This window comes from Typopeltis vanoorti, chromosome 6 (assembly GCF_054136105.1).
Source record: "Typopeltis vanoorti isolate ZY-2024b chromosome 6, IOZ_Tvanoo_1.0, whole genome shotgun sequence".
In the NCBI taxonomy this organism is placed as follows: Eukaryota; Metazoa; Arthropoda; class Arachnida; order Uropygi; family Thelyphonidae; genus Typopeltis; species Typopeltis vanoorti.
In genome coordinates this window covers 124,569,282-124,586,223 of record NC_143554.1, presented here as the reverse complement: position 1 = coordinate 124,586,223, position 16,942 = coordinate 124,569,282, and the positions used below count along the sequence as shown (strand labels likewise).

Genomic DNA, 16,942 nt, shown 5'->3' with positions numbered 1-16,942 from the left:
AGAAGATATATAAGGAGAGTGGTTGAGAGCAGATGCATGAAGAATAAAAGACAGGTCAGGAGAGTGACTAAGCAAAGAAGGCAAAACTGGAACATGAGAATAGACTGGCCCCGAGAACCAAATAAAATCCTAAGGAATTTTTTCACTATATGATCAGTAGGAGGAGAGATGATTGTGGAAGAATGACATTGTTGAATAAAATGGGAATCGAGTGACTGATGCAAAGGACATAGTGGAGTTGCTCAATGAACACCTTGGGGTATTTCAATCTGGAGTAGGTTTTAATACTAGAGAGATAGGGCAGGTTCGGGGTTTAGAAGTGAAAGAAGAGCATGTGTTTAAAATACTGAGTACTCTGGATATCAATAAAGCAATGGGACTGGATGGGATTTCGGCACGTGTTTTGAGAGAATGTGCTAAAGAACTGACAGCTCCATTGACCTGGCTTTTCAATGAGTCTGGACATAGGAAAAGTGCTCAAGGAGTGGAAAGAAGTTAAGATAATGCCATTGCATAAGGGTAATAGCAGACTGGAAGTATCAAAATATAGTCTAGTTTAGATGCTAGAATACTGAATTGGATTCAAGATTGGCTATCTGACAGGTATCAGAGAGTTGTGTATGAGAAAGTATCAGGGAGGCTGCAAGTAGGATCTCACATGGATCAGTACTGGGACCTGTATTGTTTAACCTTTATATCAATGACATTGTAAATGGATTGCAGGGGGATATTCAGTTATTTGCAGATGATGTGAAGCTGGGAAGTGTTATTAGTAATTGAGCAGATGTAATAGCCCTGCAAAATGATTTGAATAAACTGGCCAGATCAGCAAATGAATGGGGCAGTTTAATTCAGCTAAATGTAAAGTCTTGAAGTTTGCGATACACTGATGGGAGGCTGCATACTCTGTTGGAGGAATTGTGCTTGAGGAAGTTGGGGGGGGGCAAGGGATCTGAGGATGATGATTGGCAGAAACCTGAAATTCAGGGACCATACTGCAAAGATGGTGAAAGTAACCCAGAGGTCTGCTGCAATACTTAGAAGGATGATGACCTGCAGAGATAAATGAGTTGTATAAAGCCCTGATCATACCACACCTGGACTATTGTGCTCAAATTTGGTCCCCAGGATTTGAAGAGGATAAATTAACCATGGAAAGAGTGCAGAGGTAAATAACAAAGATAATATCAGGACTACAATGTTAGTTATGAGGATAGGCTGAGGGAATATGGACTGCAGAGTTTGGTAGATAGAAGGAGAAGTGATATGACTGAGACTTTTAACTTGTTGAGAGGTAATTACAGGATTGACGTTTGGGAGTTTTTTTGTTGGGTGGAACAGGGGGAAGGAGTGAGGACAAGGGGGCCCATCCCTGGAAGTTAAGAAAGGAAATTGTGAGCAAGTGGGTAAGGAGTAGTTTCTTTGAATGGAGAGTGGTTGAATCATGGATTGCCAGATAGAGTGGTAATAGCAAGAATGATCAATGAGTTCAAGGGTATGACAGACTGTGTTTTCCAGGGGACTCTTATGATGAGTTTTGTGACTCAATGGAGGCCTGAATCATGATAATAATAATAATAAGAAGAATATTTTATACACAGAAGAAACTGACAGTATTATTTTTATAATTACATTATTAAATATGCATGTACTTAATAATTTTTTTTAACAAATTTGGCACATAATTTGCATGTAATATTGCCATTTTTAAGAAAAGCATATATGAGTATATATAAAACAGTGAAAAACTGAATATATATATATATATATATATATATATATATATATATTGGTAATCTGGATGATCTTTTCCTTCATAGGTGATCTAATTCATGAAACCTTTATAGAATCACCTACTGTTGTATAGGTGCTGCTATAAAAAGCAGCATATAACAAGGCACAAAATATATACATGAAGACATCAAATTGATAATTTGTTACTAAACAAATATTTTACAGTTCAATAAATACTATAAATATGCCTCAAGCAATTCTCTGATGTGCTTCATTTTATGCATTAAATAGATAGATAGCAGAAACCCATGAAACTCCAAACATCCCACAATGAAGGATGTTACTGCAGATGTCAGAAGGATTTTCATTTTCAAAGTTTCAATAAATCTTAAGCAACCCTGTAAAGAAAAAAACACATTAATTAAAAAAAAAAAATTACTAACAAAAATTATTTATATTCTTACTGAGCCTAAAATATTTAATTAAAATATTCCAAACATTTAAAGAAGAATGCTGGCTATGGAGAGAGGTTGAAGAGATATGGATTGGAGAGTTTGGTGGATAGGAGGAAGAGAGGTGATATGATATAGATGTTTAAGTTAGTGAGAGGATTTTATAAGACTAATCCAGAGGGGATTATAAAAAGAGTAAGTAGAAGGTGAGACGGGAAGGATCAGAGGTCATTCCTTGAAGTTATGTAAAAGTGTGGTGAAGAAGGGTGTCAGGAGTAGATTTTTTTACATGGAGAACTGTCAGTGAATGGAATGGAATGCATTGCCAGAATGTGTTGTTAATGCAAGGGGTGTTAAGGATTTTAAGATTCTATATGATAAATATGTTGTCAGTTGAATGAACCTCCCACGATGAGTCTGTTGACTCCTTGGAGGGTGTAATAATGATAATAATAATAATAATAATAATAAAATATTATAGTCTGCATTCCATATAGAATGCTCTTAGATTGTTCTAAATGACCAGTTTCCTCTTATATTCTTTATCAAGCTTTTCACTTTTGTAGCTTGCACCTTATGAATTTTATCAATGTGTGCTATTTTATATCTCTTCTAGCAACTTTGTTTTACCCAGAGCTTATCTGATTTCCTCTTATATCGTTATTCTCTATCATGCTTTTCACTTTTCTAGCTTGAACCTTACACATCTTATCGATGCATGATATTTTATATCTTTTCTGACCTGATCTCTTTATTTATTTGCCCAAATAAAGTTTCTGCTTAGTCTCTGATGAGAACTATCAGATCAAAACAGCTGTCAGATAGTGAAACACTTAATTATTGCTAGTTTGGTTGACTGAATGGATGGCATCCTTACTCTAAAACCTAGTCACCAAAAGTTAGGGCTAAATAGCCTTGCTTATTTTCTTTGGGGAATAAAAGGTATTAGTGAATAGAAGAAAAAAAAAAGGCTACTATTACTATCATTCCAACTCAGTTGAAAATTATTCTGTTAATTAATCAGTTCCTGCTTCAGATCATGCTAACCGGAGAAGTGCTGAGACAGCAAAAGAAGTGGATAATCTTAAGTGGCTATATGGAGATGCAAAAATTACCCTTTACTAGCTGCAAAATTTGTAAAGAGAGATGCAAGAATTAATCTCTTCCATCATGCTGAAGATGTCATAATACTAAACTCAATGGCATTAGACAGGATACCACATAGAACCCAATTATGTAAAGTGGAACAAATGGGGATGGATATGCTGTGAAATTTGTACTTCAGGTAATTCAGGGATCTTGCAGGATAAATCTGACTGACTGATGGGGCAAAGGAGAATGGTTACCATTTCAACATGGAAAATGAAAATGGATTCAATTTGGGATAAAAAGATTATAAACTGTGTATTACTTTGATGGAACTTTTTTGTATAATGAGACTTGTGGAGTATCCATAATTATAGAATTGCACATACCATAGTAAAAATTAATTTATTATATAGATATTTCATCATACCTATCATAAGACATCATCAGTGTGAGAAGGGAACAACAAGGAATTTGGATAAAAGAAAAAGTAGCATGTTCATTGGTTAAAAACAATTGGGCTGAAAAAATTTAACTTACATAATTTAAATTTAAAAATTAAACTTAAGAACTTTTAATTCAATGTTATGCTAGGCCAAATTGGTGAGGTTTGATGATCCGGATGTGGTTTTGATGTTCAGAGATATGTTTATTAACAGATTGTCCTGTTCATCTGTAGTAAGAGAAGTTGCACAAATATGGTATTTTGTATATGCTACATATCATCACTGATGCTATGTGGCATTTGTCTTTTGGAGAAGGCACCAGATTATGAATTTGGTTGATTGGTTTGTAAGTAGCAATGAGTTTATATTTTTTCTCATAATGTTTCCCACTCATTCAGAGATGCCTTTAATATATGATATAGGAGTCATGGATTGTATTCGTTTAGTATAGCTTTGTTTGAAAGTATGGCTAAGTTTCCAGTTCTTGTTTATCCTTAACCACCCTCCTATACATCTCACCAACCCTATATCCATCCCCATATGCAGCAGTTTACTGATTAGAATTCCATGTGATATTCGGTCAAAGGCCTTAGCAAGGTCCAGCAGTATCACTGTAAACCCATTACTCTTATCCAGTTTAGCCGTCACTGTGTTATAAAACGTGAGCAAGTTACTGAGGCATGATCTACCCTTCACAAAACAATGCTGTCCCCCCCATACAGCATCCCATTTTCATCAATCCATTCCTGTATTTTTCTCTTGACTACTTTCTCCAAAACCTTGACTACGACTCCTGATATGCTGATCAGTCGGTAATTTGCAAAAGCAGTCTTGGAACCTCTTTTATGCAGTTGAACTATTTTCCCCTCTATTCCACCTGCTCGGGACTAACCCAGACCCAAGACTCAAATTAAACAAAATGGTCAAGAGCACTGACAATTCATTAGCCGCTTCACGTAAAACCTGAGCTGGTATACCATCCAATCTCACAGATGTATTCACATTAAGGTTTTGTAATATACTATTCACCTCAATTCCCATATAAGCTATTGGTTCCTTCATTCCTGCAATATCACTACCTGGATGATGTACTCTTGCAAAGTGCTCGCTCAGTAATTCCACTATATCAACTGATTCAGTTACCTCCTACCATCAGTATTCCTTAAAATCATTCTGTCGTACACAGTTGTTTCTTTTTTTGCAGCTCAAGCTTAATGGTGTTATTCATCCATTTAACCCCTACTTGATTTACTATCCAGACTCTAGGTATACAGCAGCCATTACCTCCTTCAAACGCTCCTTTACCGCTTCCCATGCGCTATCAATCTCCAGCCCTTGCAGTTTTACATGCCATGGCACTGAACCAAGCAATCTCCTAAGCTTGTCATACTTACCAGCCCAGTAATTCTACATGTACCCTGTCTTAATTGAAAATTCCACACATTTAGCCGCCTCCCAGGTCAAGACCTTATGATCACTCTCACCAATTGGTGACAACATGGTCATATTTAATACAATCAAATTCTCAGATGCAATTACTAGGTCAAGCACTCTCGAACCCCTAGTATATTCCATTACATGCTGTCTCAGGTAGTTATCCCTTAATTACTACATAAAATCCAATTCCTTCCTCCCATGTGTCCTCTCCTCCTTCCAATCGATGTTACCATAGTTGAAATTATCATTATCATTATCATCATTATTATTATCATTATTCAGGCCCCAAGGAGTCAAAAGACTCATCAAGGGAGGTCCTTCCTAAGACATAAAGTCTGTCAAGACTCATCGAGGGAAGGTCCCCCCCTGAGAAACACAAAGTCTATCATACCACTCTTTAAATTCACTGACCGTTCTCGCTCCCACCACTCCATCAGGCAATGCATTCCACGGCCCTCCACACAAAGAAACCACTCCTTACCCTCTTGATCACAGTTTCCTTTCGTAACTTCCAGGGATGGCCTCTTGTCATCACTCCTTTCCGCTGATCAACCAAGCGAAAGAACTCCCCAGTGTCAACCCTGTAACCACCTCTCAACAGTTTAAAAGTCTCAATCATATCACCTCTCCTTCTTCTATCCACCAAACTCTGCAGCCCACATTCTCTCAGCCGATCCTCATAACTATCCTTGTACAGTCCTGCAACCATCTTTGTATCCTTTCCACAGTTAATTTATCCCCTTCAAATCCTGGGGACCAAATCTGAGAACAATAGTCCAAGTGTGGTCTGATCAGAGACTTATACAACGGAATGATAACCCTCTTATCTCTGCAGGTCAGTGTCCTTCTCATAATAGCAGCAATCCTCTGTGTTACCTTCACCACCTTTGCAATATGTCCCCTAAACTTCAGGTTTCTATCAATCATCAACCCCAGATCTCTTGTCTCCCCTACTTCCTCCAGTCCCCCATGATAATTACCTTCCTTCCACTCATTGTGTCTATTTGCTTATGCATACTATCTCCACCATGTATTCCATCACCTGGTCTATAGCAGCACCCAACGGTATATTTTGTTCTGCTAGTCTCAATCTCACACTAAATAGCCTCAGATGTGCTCTTTTCACTATCCTGCAGTTCAACTTCTATTCTGCTTGGCTGCAGTTCATCAGTTATCATCAACATTTCTGCTAACATATGTTAGCATAAATGTGTGAAAAGTAAGGAGTGCAGTTTGTTAATATGTGGAATGAGTTTGAAGGAAGAACTGAACTGTATAAGAGTGATGAACTGCATTTGAATGGTTTTGGTGTGAGTCATTTGGAGAGACTGTGGCTGAAAGGGAGAGTAATGAGTGCAGAGAATGAATCTGAGCAAAGTAAGAAGTGATATGAAAGAGCAGGAGAGAATGAAGTGGTGCTTATGAATGAAGAAGTGGGTAGCATGAGTGTAGAGAATGAGAGAACAAGTGTGAAAGACAAACAGGAAAATGAGGAGATCAGGGTGGATGGGGGAACACAGTTTGAGAAAGGTTAATACTCCAAGAGGATGCGAATGCACATATAGACAAAAAGGGAAGGGGATGACATGGGATGTAAAGAAAATGGTTTGATTTGATGAGAGTTCTGGAATGAGTAAGGAGAAAAAGAAATGGCTCAATGAAAGTATGGAGGAGTGACATCTAATATCAGTGAAACATGTTACAGATCCAGGAATGAGCTATTATGTTTGTTTACGAATGCTAGAAGTATCAAAAACAAGGGAAATTAAATGATTGCATCGATTGGGTTCGTGCAACCAAAAATTGTTGGAATAAGTGAGACATGGTTGGATGAGGATGGCATCCTGACAAGAATACAAGTGGAGTGGTATAATGCATTTCGTGAAGATAGAAAGGGTAAAAAGGGAGATGGAGTGCTATTAATGATAGAAAAAGAGTTTTGTCCATACAAAGTAGAGAAGTAAGGGGGAAATAGTGGTCATGGTTTTGAGGCAGAATTTGTGAGATGGAGGTGAATAGAATGAAATATATTGTTGAATATTGCTATAGACTGGTAATGTGGAGATAATGAGCAGAAAATGTATAAGAAAATTAAGCAAGCAAATTTGAAAAGGGTGATCATTATGGGCGATTTTAATTAAGCCAATATAGATTGGGATAATGAGATATTCCAATCTGGATATCTGAACAACTGGAAGTAAAGAAAACGACTTTCTTCAGTTTTTGAGGAACAACTATCTCATGCAGTATAGTACATGAAGATTAGGGATCTTGTATTTGATCATCTCATCAGAAGATATAAATGAGGTGAAAAATCTCCCTCAAGTTGGTGAAAGTGACCAAGAAGTGATTACCTGGGTAGTTGCCAGCCATGTGAGGACTTTTGTTAGCAAAGGGTATATGTGAAACTACAAGACTGGTGATTATGAAAAGCTCCAGAAACAGCTTGCAGGTGTAGCATAGAATGAGGAGTTGGCTGGAAAGGAGTTCAATGCAGCTTGGGTGATATTCAACAAATATCTAGTAGAAGCAATGTCTAAATGTATTCCAATGGTCAATAGGTTAAATAAGGTAGATGTGAAATGGATGAAGGAAGATATTAAGCATGTGATACATGGGGAAACAGGTATTATGGAGACAACATAAGAGGAGTCGTAATAATCACTTCCATGAGGAACACAAAGACCAGGCAAGGAGGGTGACTAGGTTGGTAAGGGTAGCAAAAGTGTAGTATGAGCAGTAATTAGCTAATGAAGCAAAAAAAAAAAACTTGGGAGTTGTTTCCATATGTATCCAGCAAAAAAAGAGTGATTATGGTAGGATGACACTGACTGGAGAGAAATATCTTAACTATATCCTCCTACTGTGGAGGATATAGTTAAGATATTTAATGAGCCATTCATAAAGGACATTCATCCTTCTGAATGTGACATCATGGAAAGTTTGAAACAAGTGGATGATGAGGAGGAGAGACTTACTGTGAGTGAGGAAGAGATATATGGGAGGTTGTGGGACTTGATATATTATGATTCAGGCCTCCAGGGAGTCACAAGACTTATTGTGCAAGGTCCATTCTAGAAAACACAGTCTATTGTACCACTTCTTGAACTCATTAACCATCTGTGCTATCACCACTTTATCAGGCAATGCATTCCATGATTCAACTACCCTCCATGCAAAGAAACCACTCCTTACAGCTTCCTTTCGTAACTTCCAGATATGGCACCTTGCCCTTGCTCCTTTCCCCTGTTCCACCAAAAGAAAGAACTCCCTAGTGTCAACCTTGTAACTACCTCTCAATAGTTTATGTCTCAATCATACACCTTTCATTCTTCTATCTACCAAACTCTGCAGTGCACATTCCCTCATCCAATTTTTGTAACTAACATTGTACACTTCTGATACCATCTTTGTTATATTCCTATGCACTCTTTCTTTAGTTAACTTATCCTCTTTAAATCCTGTGCCAAATCTGAGCACACTTGGACTGTGGGCTGATCAGGGCTTTATACAATAGAATGGCAACTCTTTTATTTCTGCAGGTAAGCATCCACTTCAGTATTGCAGCATTGAATATTGAGTATTCAGTATTGAGTCTTCACCACCTTTGCAATATGTTCCCCTGAATTTCAGGTTTCTATCAATCATCACTCCCTCCCAGATCCCTTGCTTCCCCCACTTCCTCCAGTATCTCCAGAGTATGCAGTGTCCCATCGATATATAAACTTCGACTATATTTAGCAGCATTAAATTGATATCCTCCTCCATTCATTTGCCCATCTCTCAAATTTATTGAAATCATCTTGCAGAGCTACTACATCTGTACTATTACTTACTAATAACCTTTTCCAGATTCACATCATCTGCAAACAACTGAATATCCCTCCTGCAATCTATTGACAATGTCACTGATATAAAGGTTAAACAATACAGGTCTCAGTACTGAGCCCTGTGGGACCCCACTTATAACATTCTGCTTCCTCAATACTGCTCCCCCATACACAACTCTCTGATTCTTATCAGATAGTCAATCCTGAATACAGTTGACCAGCCTGACATCTAAACCCATGTCCTGCAACTTAGATATCAGTTTATCATGTGGTACCCTGTCAAATGACTTTGAAAAAAAAAAAAAAAAAAGGCAGAGTAAGCTTTTTCCTCATCAACCACTCTTGTCACTTAACCACCTTACAGGCCATTATGGATCAAATACGCATCCTCATATGCTTCATATCCATCATATATTTCAATGTAATACCAATGGTATTACAATTTTAATATGCATTTCACATCCATGGTAACTTGGACATATATATATATATATGTGTGTCCTGGCCGGTTAAAAGGTAATCACATTACTAAAACAAGAGTGTCCATTAACATATCCATGGTAACTCTCAAGATAACATTATCCTCATCTGCCCAGCGCTGTATATGATCCCTCACTAATTTCTCCTACTGATGAAATACAAACTGGTCTATAGTTTGACACTTCCAGTCTCCTACCACCCTTATGCCCTCATATCTTATCCTCCTTCTACTCTTTGGGCACTTTTCCTATGGCCAGAATTTAATTGAAAAACCAGGTCGAAAGAACTGGCAGCTCCATTGTGCAGACATGGAGCTGTCAGTTCTTTAGCACATCCTCTCAAAACCCATGGCGAAATTCCATCCAGTCCCACTGCTTTATTGACATCCAGAGTACTTGGTTGAAACACACTCTTTTCTTTCACTTTTAAAATTCAAACCTGCCCTATCCCTCTAGTATTAAAAACATACTTCTCCAGGATGAAATACCCCAATAAAGTGTTCATTGAGGAACTCCATTATACCCTTTGCATCAGTCACTCTATTCCCATTTTTATGCAACAATGTCATTCTTCCACAATCATTTCTCCTCCTACTGGCCACATAGCAGAAAAATTCCTTAGGATTTTCTTTGGATCTCAGGGCCAATCTCTTCTCATATTCCAGTTTTGTGTTCCTTACTATATTAGCCACTCTTCTGGCCTGAGCATATTTTAAAGGAATGTGCCAGGGAGTCGACATCTGCCATGACATATTTGTTTAATATGAGTCTTACATTGGGTCAAGTTCCAAAGGAGTTGGAAAGATGACAATACTGTACAGCTTCATAAAGGAGGTGACAGAATGCAAGCATCGAATTATAGGCCTAGCTCTGTGTCAGGTGTTGCGTTTAAAGTGGTGGAAAGACTGGTAAAAATCACGATCCAGAATTAGGTTTACAGTAATGGTATTATATTTGATGGACAGCATGAATTTGCTAAAGATAAGTCATGTGTTAATAATCTATAATAGTTACTTTTTACAATAAAGTGACAGCACTGGATGTGGGAGATGGATACACAGTAGTATACTTAGATTTTGCAAAGACTTTTGATAGATTACTCCATAATAAACTGATAGTCAAACTAGAGTGAACAGGTTTGAAAATTAGACTAGTGCACTGGATTGGAGATTGTCTGTGTGATAGGTATTAAGAAGTTGTCTATGGAGGAGCAATATCCCAAAAGAGGAAAGTCACTAGTGGTGTGCCACAGGGCACACCATTGCTGTTTAACTTGTATGTTAATGATATTGGGGAAGATTTGAATGATCAGCCATTTGCAGATGATGCAATGATGGGATGAACTATGAGGAGTAGAGTAGATGTTTTGGCCTTACAAGAAGGCTTGAGTAGACTGAGTGAATGGTCATGGGAGTGGAAATACCAGTTCAATGTTGCAAAATGTAAGGTTTTAAAATTTGGTAAACAAAGATGAAATGTATAATTTACTCTCTTAGGGGGGTATATTGTTGGAGGAAGTAACAGATCTTGGAGTGATGCTGGACAAGGATCTGAATTTAGAAGGCATATTACCAAAATTCTGAGGACAACACACTGAATTCTGGCAAAGATACACAGGACACTGACTTGTTAAAGTAAGGCGATTCTGGTTCCAATTCCAATTTATAAGGCTCTGGTTAGGCCCCACATGGACTTCTGTGCACATATTTGGTGACCTGGTTTTCAAAAGGATGAAGAGATGTTGGAGAGGATCCAGAGATGATTGACCAAAATAGCTTCTGATCTCTGTAATGCTGAACATGAAGAAAAGTTGAAGCGATGCAATATACAGAGTCTAGTGGATAGGGAGAAGAGGGATAATATGATAGAGATGTACAAGTTAATAAGGAGTTGTTATAGGATTAAAGTTGAAGAGATTTTTTATAAAATGATAGGTGATTTGAGGAGAACAAGAGGTCATCTCTGGAATCTGTATAAGGAGAGCGTGAGAGGCAAGTTTTTTGCATTGAGAGTTGTGAATGATTGAATCCTAGTGTCTGCAGAGAATTTGAATGCTTTTAAGGTACAGTATGATGAACTGTGTGCATGATACTGTACCTTAAAAACATACTCATAAAACATACTCATCTAGGAGGTCCCTTTTAAGGGACCTCCTAGATGAGTATGTGACTCCATTGGGGTCTTAGGATAATAATAATAATCTTTTGGACTTAATAATTGCACGAAAGAAGCAGACGACTGACTGACTGAGAGAAGGGAATGCCTGACCTCCATATTAATATTAGAAGCTTTGGAATACAAATTTATCCTAAAGAATAACCAAACTTTCATTATATGAAGGATGATATTTATAGCATTGATGTATTAACAGAAGTATCTGCAACATATGAGACATAACTAGCCATCAAATGTCAGACTTTTAAAGATAAAAACTGTAAAAACAAACCAAGATGGTAAAATATTTAGTTAAAAATTGGCAGTAAAAGAAATAAATTATATATTAGAACATGCAGGAAGCATCTACAAAGAAACAAAAATAATACCAAAGGAGAATGAGACATATATATATGAATGACACACACACACACACACACACACACACACACACACACACACACACACACACACACACACACACACACACACACACAATAGTCAAGAAATAATTGAAATCTAATTACTTCATTCTGTATTAATCACATCAATATGGACATTAACAATAACTATTTTTACTATGATCATATCAAAAGCAATGAATTCACTATTCCTCTCAAACAACTGAATGGACCCAGCTGGCAATGTCAAATTTTGCTGATACCCAGTATAATAATCTTAAAGTCAAATATATTGCAAAACAATAAAGAATAAAGAAAAAAAATTAATTAAAGCTAAACAGAATCAAGGATAATGCACATTATACAAGTAGATATACAAAAAAAAAAAAAGATGTTATATATATAGAGAGAGATCTAATAATACAATAAGAAGCTAAATATAGAAGAAAATGTAATCACTACATAATGCAGATTGGAAATGTAAAAGGAAACAATAACTATTGCTATTACTACTATAAACGAATGAACTTTTGCATGAGATGCTAAATTACACATAAAAGTATTGCCTTTGAAACCATAACACACACATCTTCATATGTAAGACCAAATCCCTCAAATAGTTAGCAAATGATTTCAACCAGCAGAATGCAAACTCCATCTGACAACTACAGGAAGCAATTCTCCTCCACACAAAGCATTGTCCCCAACTAAGACAATAAGCAGTTCAGACAATGTGATTTCCACCAATAACAAAGGATGAACTCGATTCTGTAAAGTAAGGCTAACAAAATAACACTAACAAAGACATATTGATGGAAATGGATTGAAAGATATTGATGAAACCAGTAATAATAACAATATTATTATTATTAAGAGATGGTCAATTAACTGAAGTTTGATTATTCTAAAGCTGTTAAATAAAATCTTTGAAAGAGAGGTCCCTAACATCTTTTAAACCAAAAATCACATTAATCACTCTCCCAAACATAAATATGGAAAAAGCACATTATAAGCAACTGCAGACCAAGTGCTACATTGCTGATGATCAACCAAATTATAGAGTAAATTATGCATCACTCACACTCTCCAATGTATATATAAAAATTCCACATTATTCTAAAAACAGTATGCTTAAAAAAACAAAAAGGAGCAATGCTACTTGTGGAAGATTTTACTTGCCTAATCTATTTAACTTTGCATCTTTTTTTTTTCCCTCGGCCATCTTCAAAGACATCTCGAGAGTCCCATACTAATCATTATTCACACAATACCAATCATACTTCTTGAACTCATTCACTGATAAAGCTTTCACAACTGCCTCAACAAACAAATTTTATCTATCTGCCACTCTCCAAGCAAAAAATCTAATCTTGCTAACACACTCATATCATTTCTAGGGATGATCGTGAGTTCTCTTCCTGCCATATTGAAAAAAATCTTCCATGTCAATTCTATTAAAATCCTTTTAAGTTTTTACCAGACAGCCTCTTTTCCACCCATTAATTAGCCTTTGTATCTCAGAGACCTTTAATCTCTCCTCATAAAGAGAATTCTATGGTCCTGTCATAATCTTAGACATTCTTCTCTGAATCCTCACCAAAACATAGAAAATAGTAGCAGTTGGTTTTATTGACTTATCAAAAGCACTTAACACACTCCTAAAATATTACTTGACAGTTACTGTCAGTTCTGGAATAGGTTGGTCTTATACTTTAAACTTGGCCTGGAATAAAGGATGCAAATCACACATATAAGGATCAAACCACAACAGAGGGGCATTAGTAATATGTTGAGTCCCACAGGGATGTCTCTCCTTTGCTTAACATATATATGCATGACATATATATGTTAAATCCAACTTTCTTTTATAATAAACAGAGGATCCTTTGGAAAAATACTAAGCCCATCCATGAAAGCCATTTTAGGCTTCCATGGATGAACCAACTAAATCTCTTTAACTTGAACTGGAATGCTGGATTATTCATTCAAAAATGTGGGCCATTTTGATCCTAAATGGCTGTAAAACTTTTTTAAGATAAATTAATTAAGCTTTTTTATAAACTTTTATGAGATTTATGCATAAAACACTTTTCTGTTCAGTTCTTTTCACATGAAAGAATTCTAACAGTGGGATGCTAAGTTTGCTTATTGAGAATTGCAAGAGAACGTAGCAGAAGATTTGAGCTGTACTGAAATACCAGTGTCCTTAAGTACTGTTTTTATTGGAGTTTTGTTGTTTATATTGTGTTTTACTGCATGTTTATTCTTACCAAGAGGATGAGGTCAGAGTCGGGTGAGTTTAGAGGTAGCAGAGAAGAAAAAGATAAGTTTTTGAAATTTTTATTAGAGTTTTCTACTTTAAATAACACAACATAAAGTAATTTGCAGTTGGGAAATTCTACTCAGAAACATAAAATTTTTAGTACAGTTTAGTAGTTCTGAGTACTGGTTCTTCATGTACTATTTAAATGATGGCTGCAGCTCAGTCTACTAATAGCTTGTCACCAAGTCTTTTCACATTTAAGGACTATATTTTGCATAGCATACTACAGGATATTGTGATATGCAGTGTTTGTTGCATGTATGCATCCCAGAAGTTGGCAAGAAATGGAGAGTGCATACATGTAGAAAATGGGAAGAACTTTGTGAGTAGGAGATTAGTATATTAGTAAACCTTGGCAGCACTGTGTCAGAGGCAGGAGAATACCGAACTAGAAAGATGAGCAGTGTGATAGAGGGTGAGGATAACAAGTGGAATGTAAATGAAAAAATAAAAGTGGGAAGCGTGGAAAGTTTGAATCATTGTGATGTTTCCGGAGATGGTCTTAGTTGGGAGGATGACTTGTGAGCAAGAGTTGGTAGCTTGCAGAGAGAGAGAGAGAGAGATGTACTGAAAGAGGAGGCAGAATGTCTCAAGAATGAGTTGAGAAGTGTAAAAGAAGAGATTAAGTGAATGGAAGCAAGGAATGCAAAGCAAATCAGAGTAGGAGTGAGAGAGGATTATGGGAATGATAGAAGAGGAGAGAATAGAAACAGCAGAAGAGAGGAATGAGAAAAATGTGAGGGAGTGCTGGAACCAGGTAGAGAGAGATGCCAGGATAGCAGGTAAGTAGGGGAACAAAGAAAGTGTTAGGAGGAAGGGAGAGAGGGAGAGAGAGAGAGAGAGAGAGAGAGAGAGTGAGAGATGCAGGTGAGCAAAACTGTGGCTATGGCAATGAAGAGGGCTGAAAAGGTGGATGAGAGGATTGTGATGGTGGGCACAAATAACCTGAGAGGCAATGTAAATCTGGTAGCAAGAGATCTCAGGTTCATGCTTGAGACTGTATGGAAGAAAAGACTCAAAAAAGGAAGATAGTGTGTGTATATAGGTAGTTTTTGGTATTGAGACTACATATTAATATAAAGAGTTTATTAAAAATAAACGATTAAAAAACCTGACAAGTTTCGTGTGTTGTAAGACTTACATCATCAGGGGTAATCTGAAAAATGTAATATCTTACAAAGCATGAAACTTGTCAGGTTTTTTAATTGTTAAATTTTAATGAACTCTTTATATTAATATGTGGTCTAAATACCGAAAACTACCTACAGAACTGCTTAACCACAGAAACCTATCCACGTATTTCAAGCCTCTCTTCTGGCATATTTTTGCTATCATATCATTCATTATCAATGCTCTTCTCCTCAGGCCTTCATTATCATAACTGGTCAACACACACACACACACACACACACACACACACACACACACACACACACACACACACACACACACACACACACACACACACACTATGTCATCATCATCATCAAATTCCTGACATGTACCCTCAAGGGGTGTACAGGATATGATAGTACTTCATGAAAAATTTACCTCATTACTAACTTCCCATCTGCAATTTTCCTCCAAATTAGTCTGTTACTTGCCAAGACTCCAACATCATTACCAGATCTTATATTTCTATCATCTAAGGCACTTTGTATCTTATCAATCCAACCTATATCTTGGTCTTCCTCGGGGTCGTTTTCCTGCCAACCTGGCGGAGAAGACTTGTTTTGCTAATCTTTCCTCACCCATTCTGTTCAAGTGACCATACCACCTGAGATTAGCTCCGCTAACGCATTCCTGGATGCTGACAATGTCAAGTTCTTTCCTAACATCCTCATTTTTAAGATGATATTGCCATTGATGCCATCTGTTCACGCCTCTAATCTTATTCAGGATTCTCATATCTGCGGTCTTTAGTCTTTGGTCAAGTGTTTTACTTCTGACCCAGCTCTCAGATCCATAAGTTAAAACTGGTTTGAAAACTGTCTTGTATACAGCTAATTTAGTGTTCTGACTAATTTCTCTCTTATTCCATATGAATTTATTCAATTGACTTCCTACAATACCAGCTTTGTTGATTCTGTTGTCTATTTCCATATTTAATTTACCATCTTCACTAAAAATCATGCCTAAGTAGCTGAAATGTTTTACTTGTTCCACAGGTTCCTCATTCAAAACACAGTTGACATTTTCAACAATTCTACCTATTTTCATTGTCTTTAACTTTTTATTGCTGATCTTCATACCACATCTATTACAACAGTTATTCAATTTAGTCAGGGAATCTTGCAAACTTGTAGCAGATTTATTTAGAAGTATAACATCGTCCGCATAAAGCAAAGAGCTGACATTAACATCTCCAATTCTGATATCATGTTTAATACCACTTTCCAGTTTAGCAAAAGATTAGCAAAACAAGTCCTCTGCCAGGTTGGCAGGAAAACATGATATCAGAATAATGTGATCCATATAGATAATGAATATTAGAGGGGATAATGTACATCATTGTCTCACACCAGATTTAACATTAAACCATCTTCCCGTACTTCCTTCAATTATAACTGCTGACTTGCAACTCAAATAAAGACTAAGTA

At 36.8% G+C, this 16,942-nt stretch overlaps 1 protein-coding gene across 3 annotated transcripts in view; it reads right to left on the bottom strand.

Moving 5' to 3' along the window:
• Positions 1–1,693: 1,693 nt before the first annotated feature.
• Positions 1,694–16,942, bottom strand: part of LOC150105905 (tetraspanin-11-like) — a 191,111-nt gene continuing 175,862 nt past the window's right edge. For all 3 annotated transcript variants that reach the window (XM_090393666.1, XM_090393664.1, XM_090393667.1), the window contains one exon: positions 1,694–2,132. In XM_090393666.1, the coding sequence (XP_090249792.1) occupies positions 1,971–2,132 (162 nt within the window). In that variant the 3' untranslated portion in view covers positions 1,694–1,970. The remainder of the gene's footprint in view (positions 2,133–16,942) is intronic.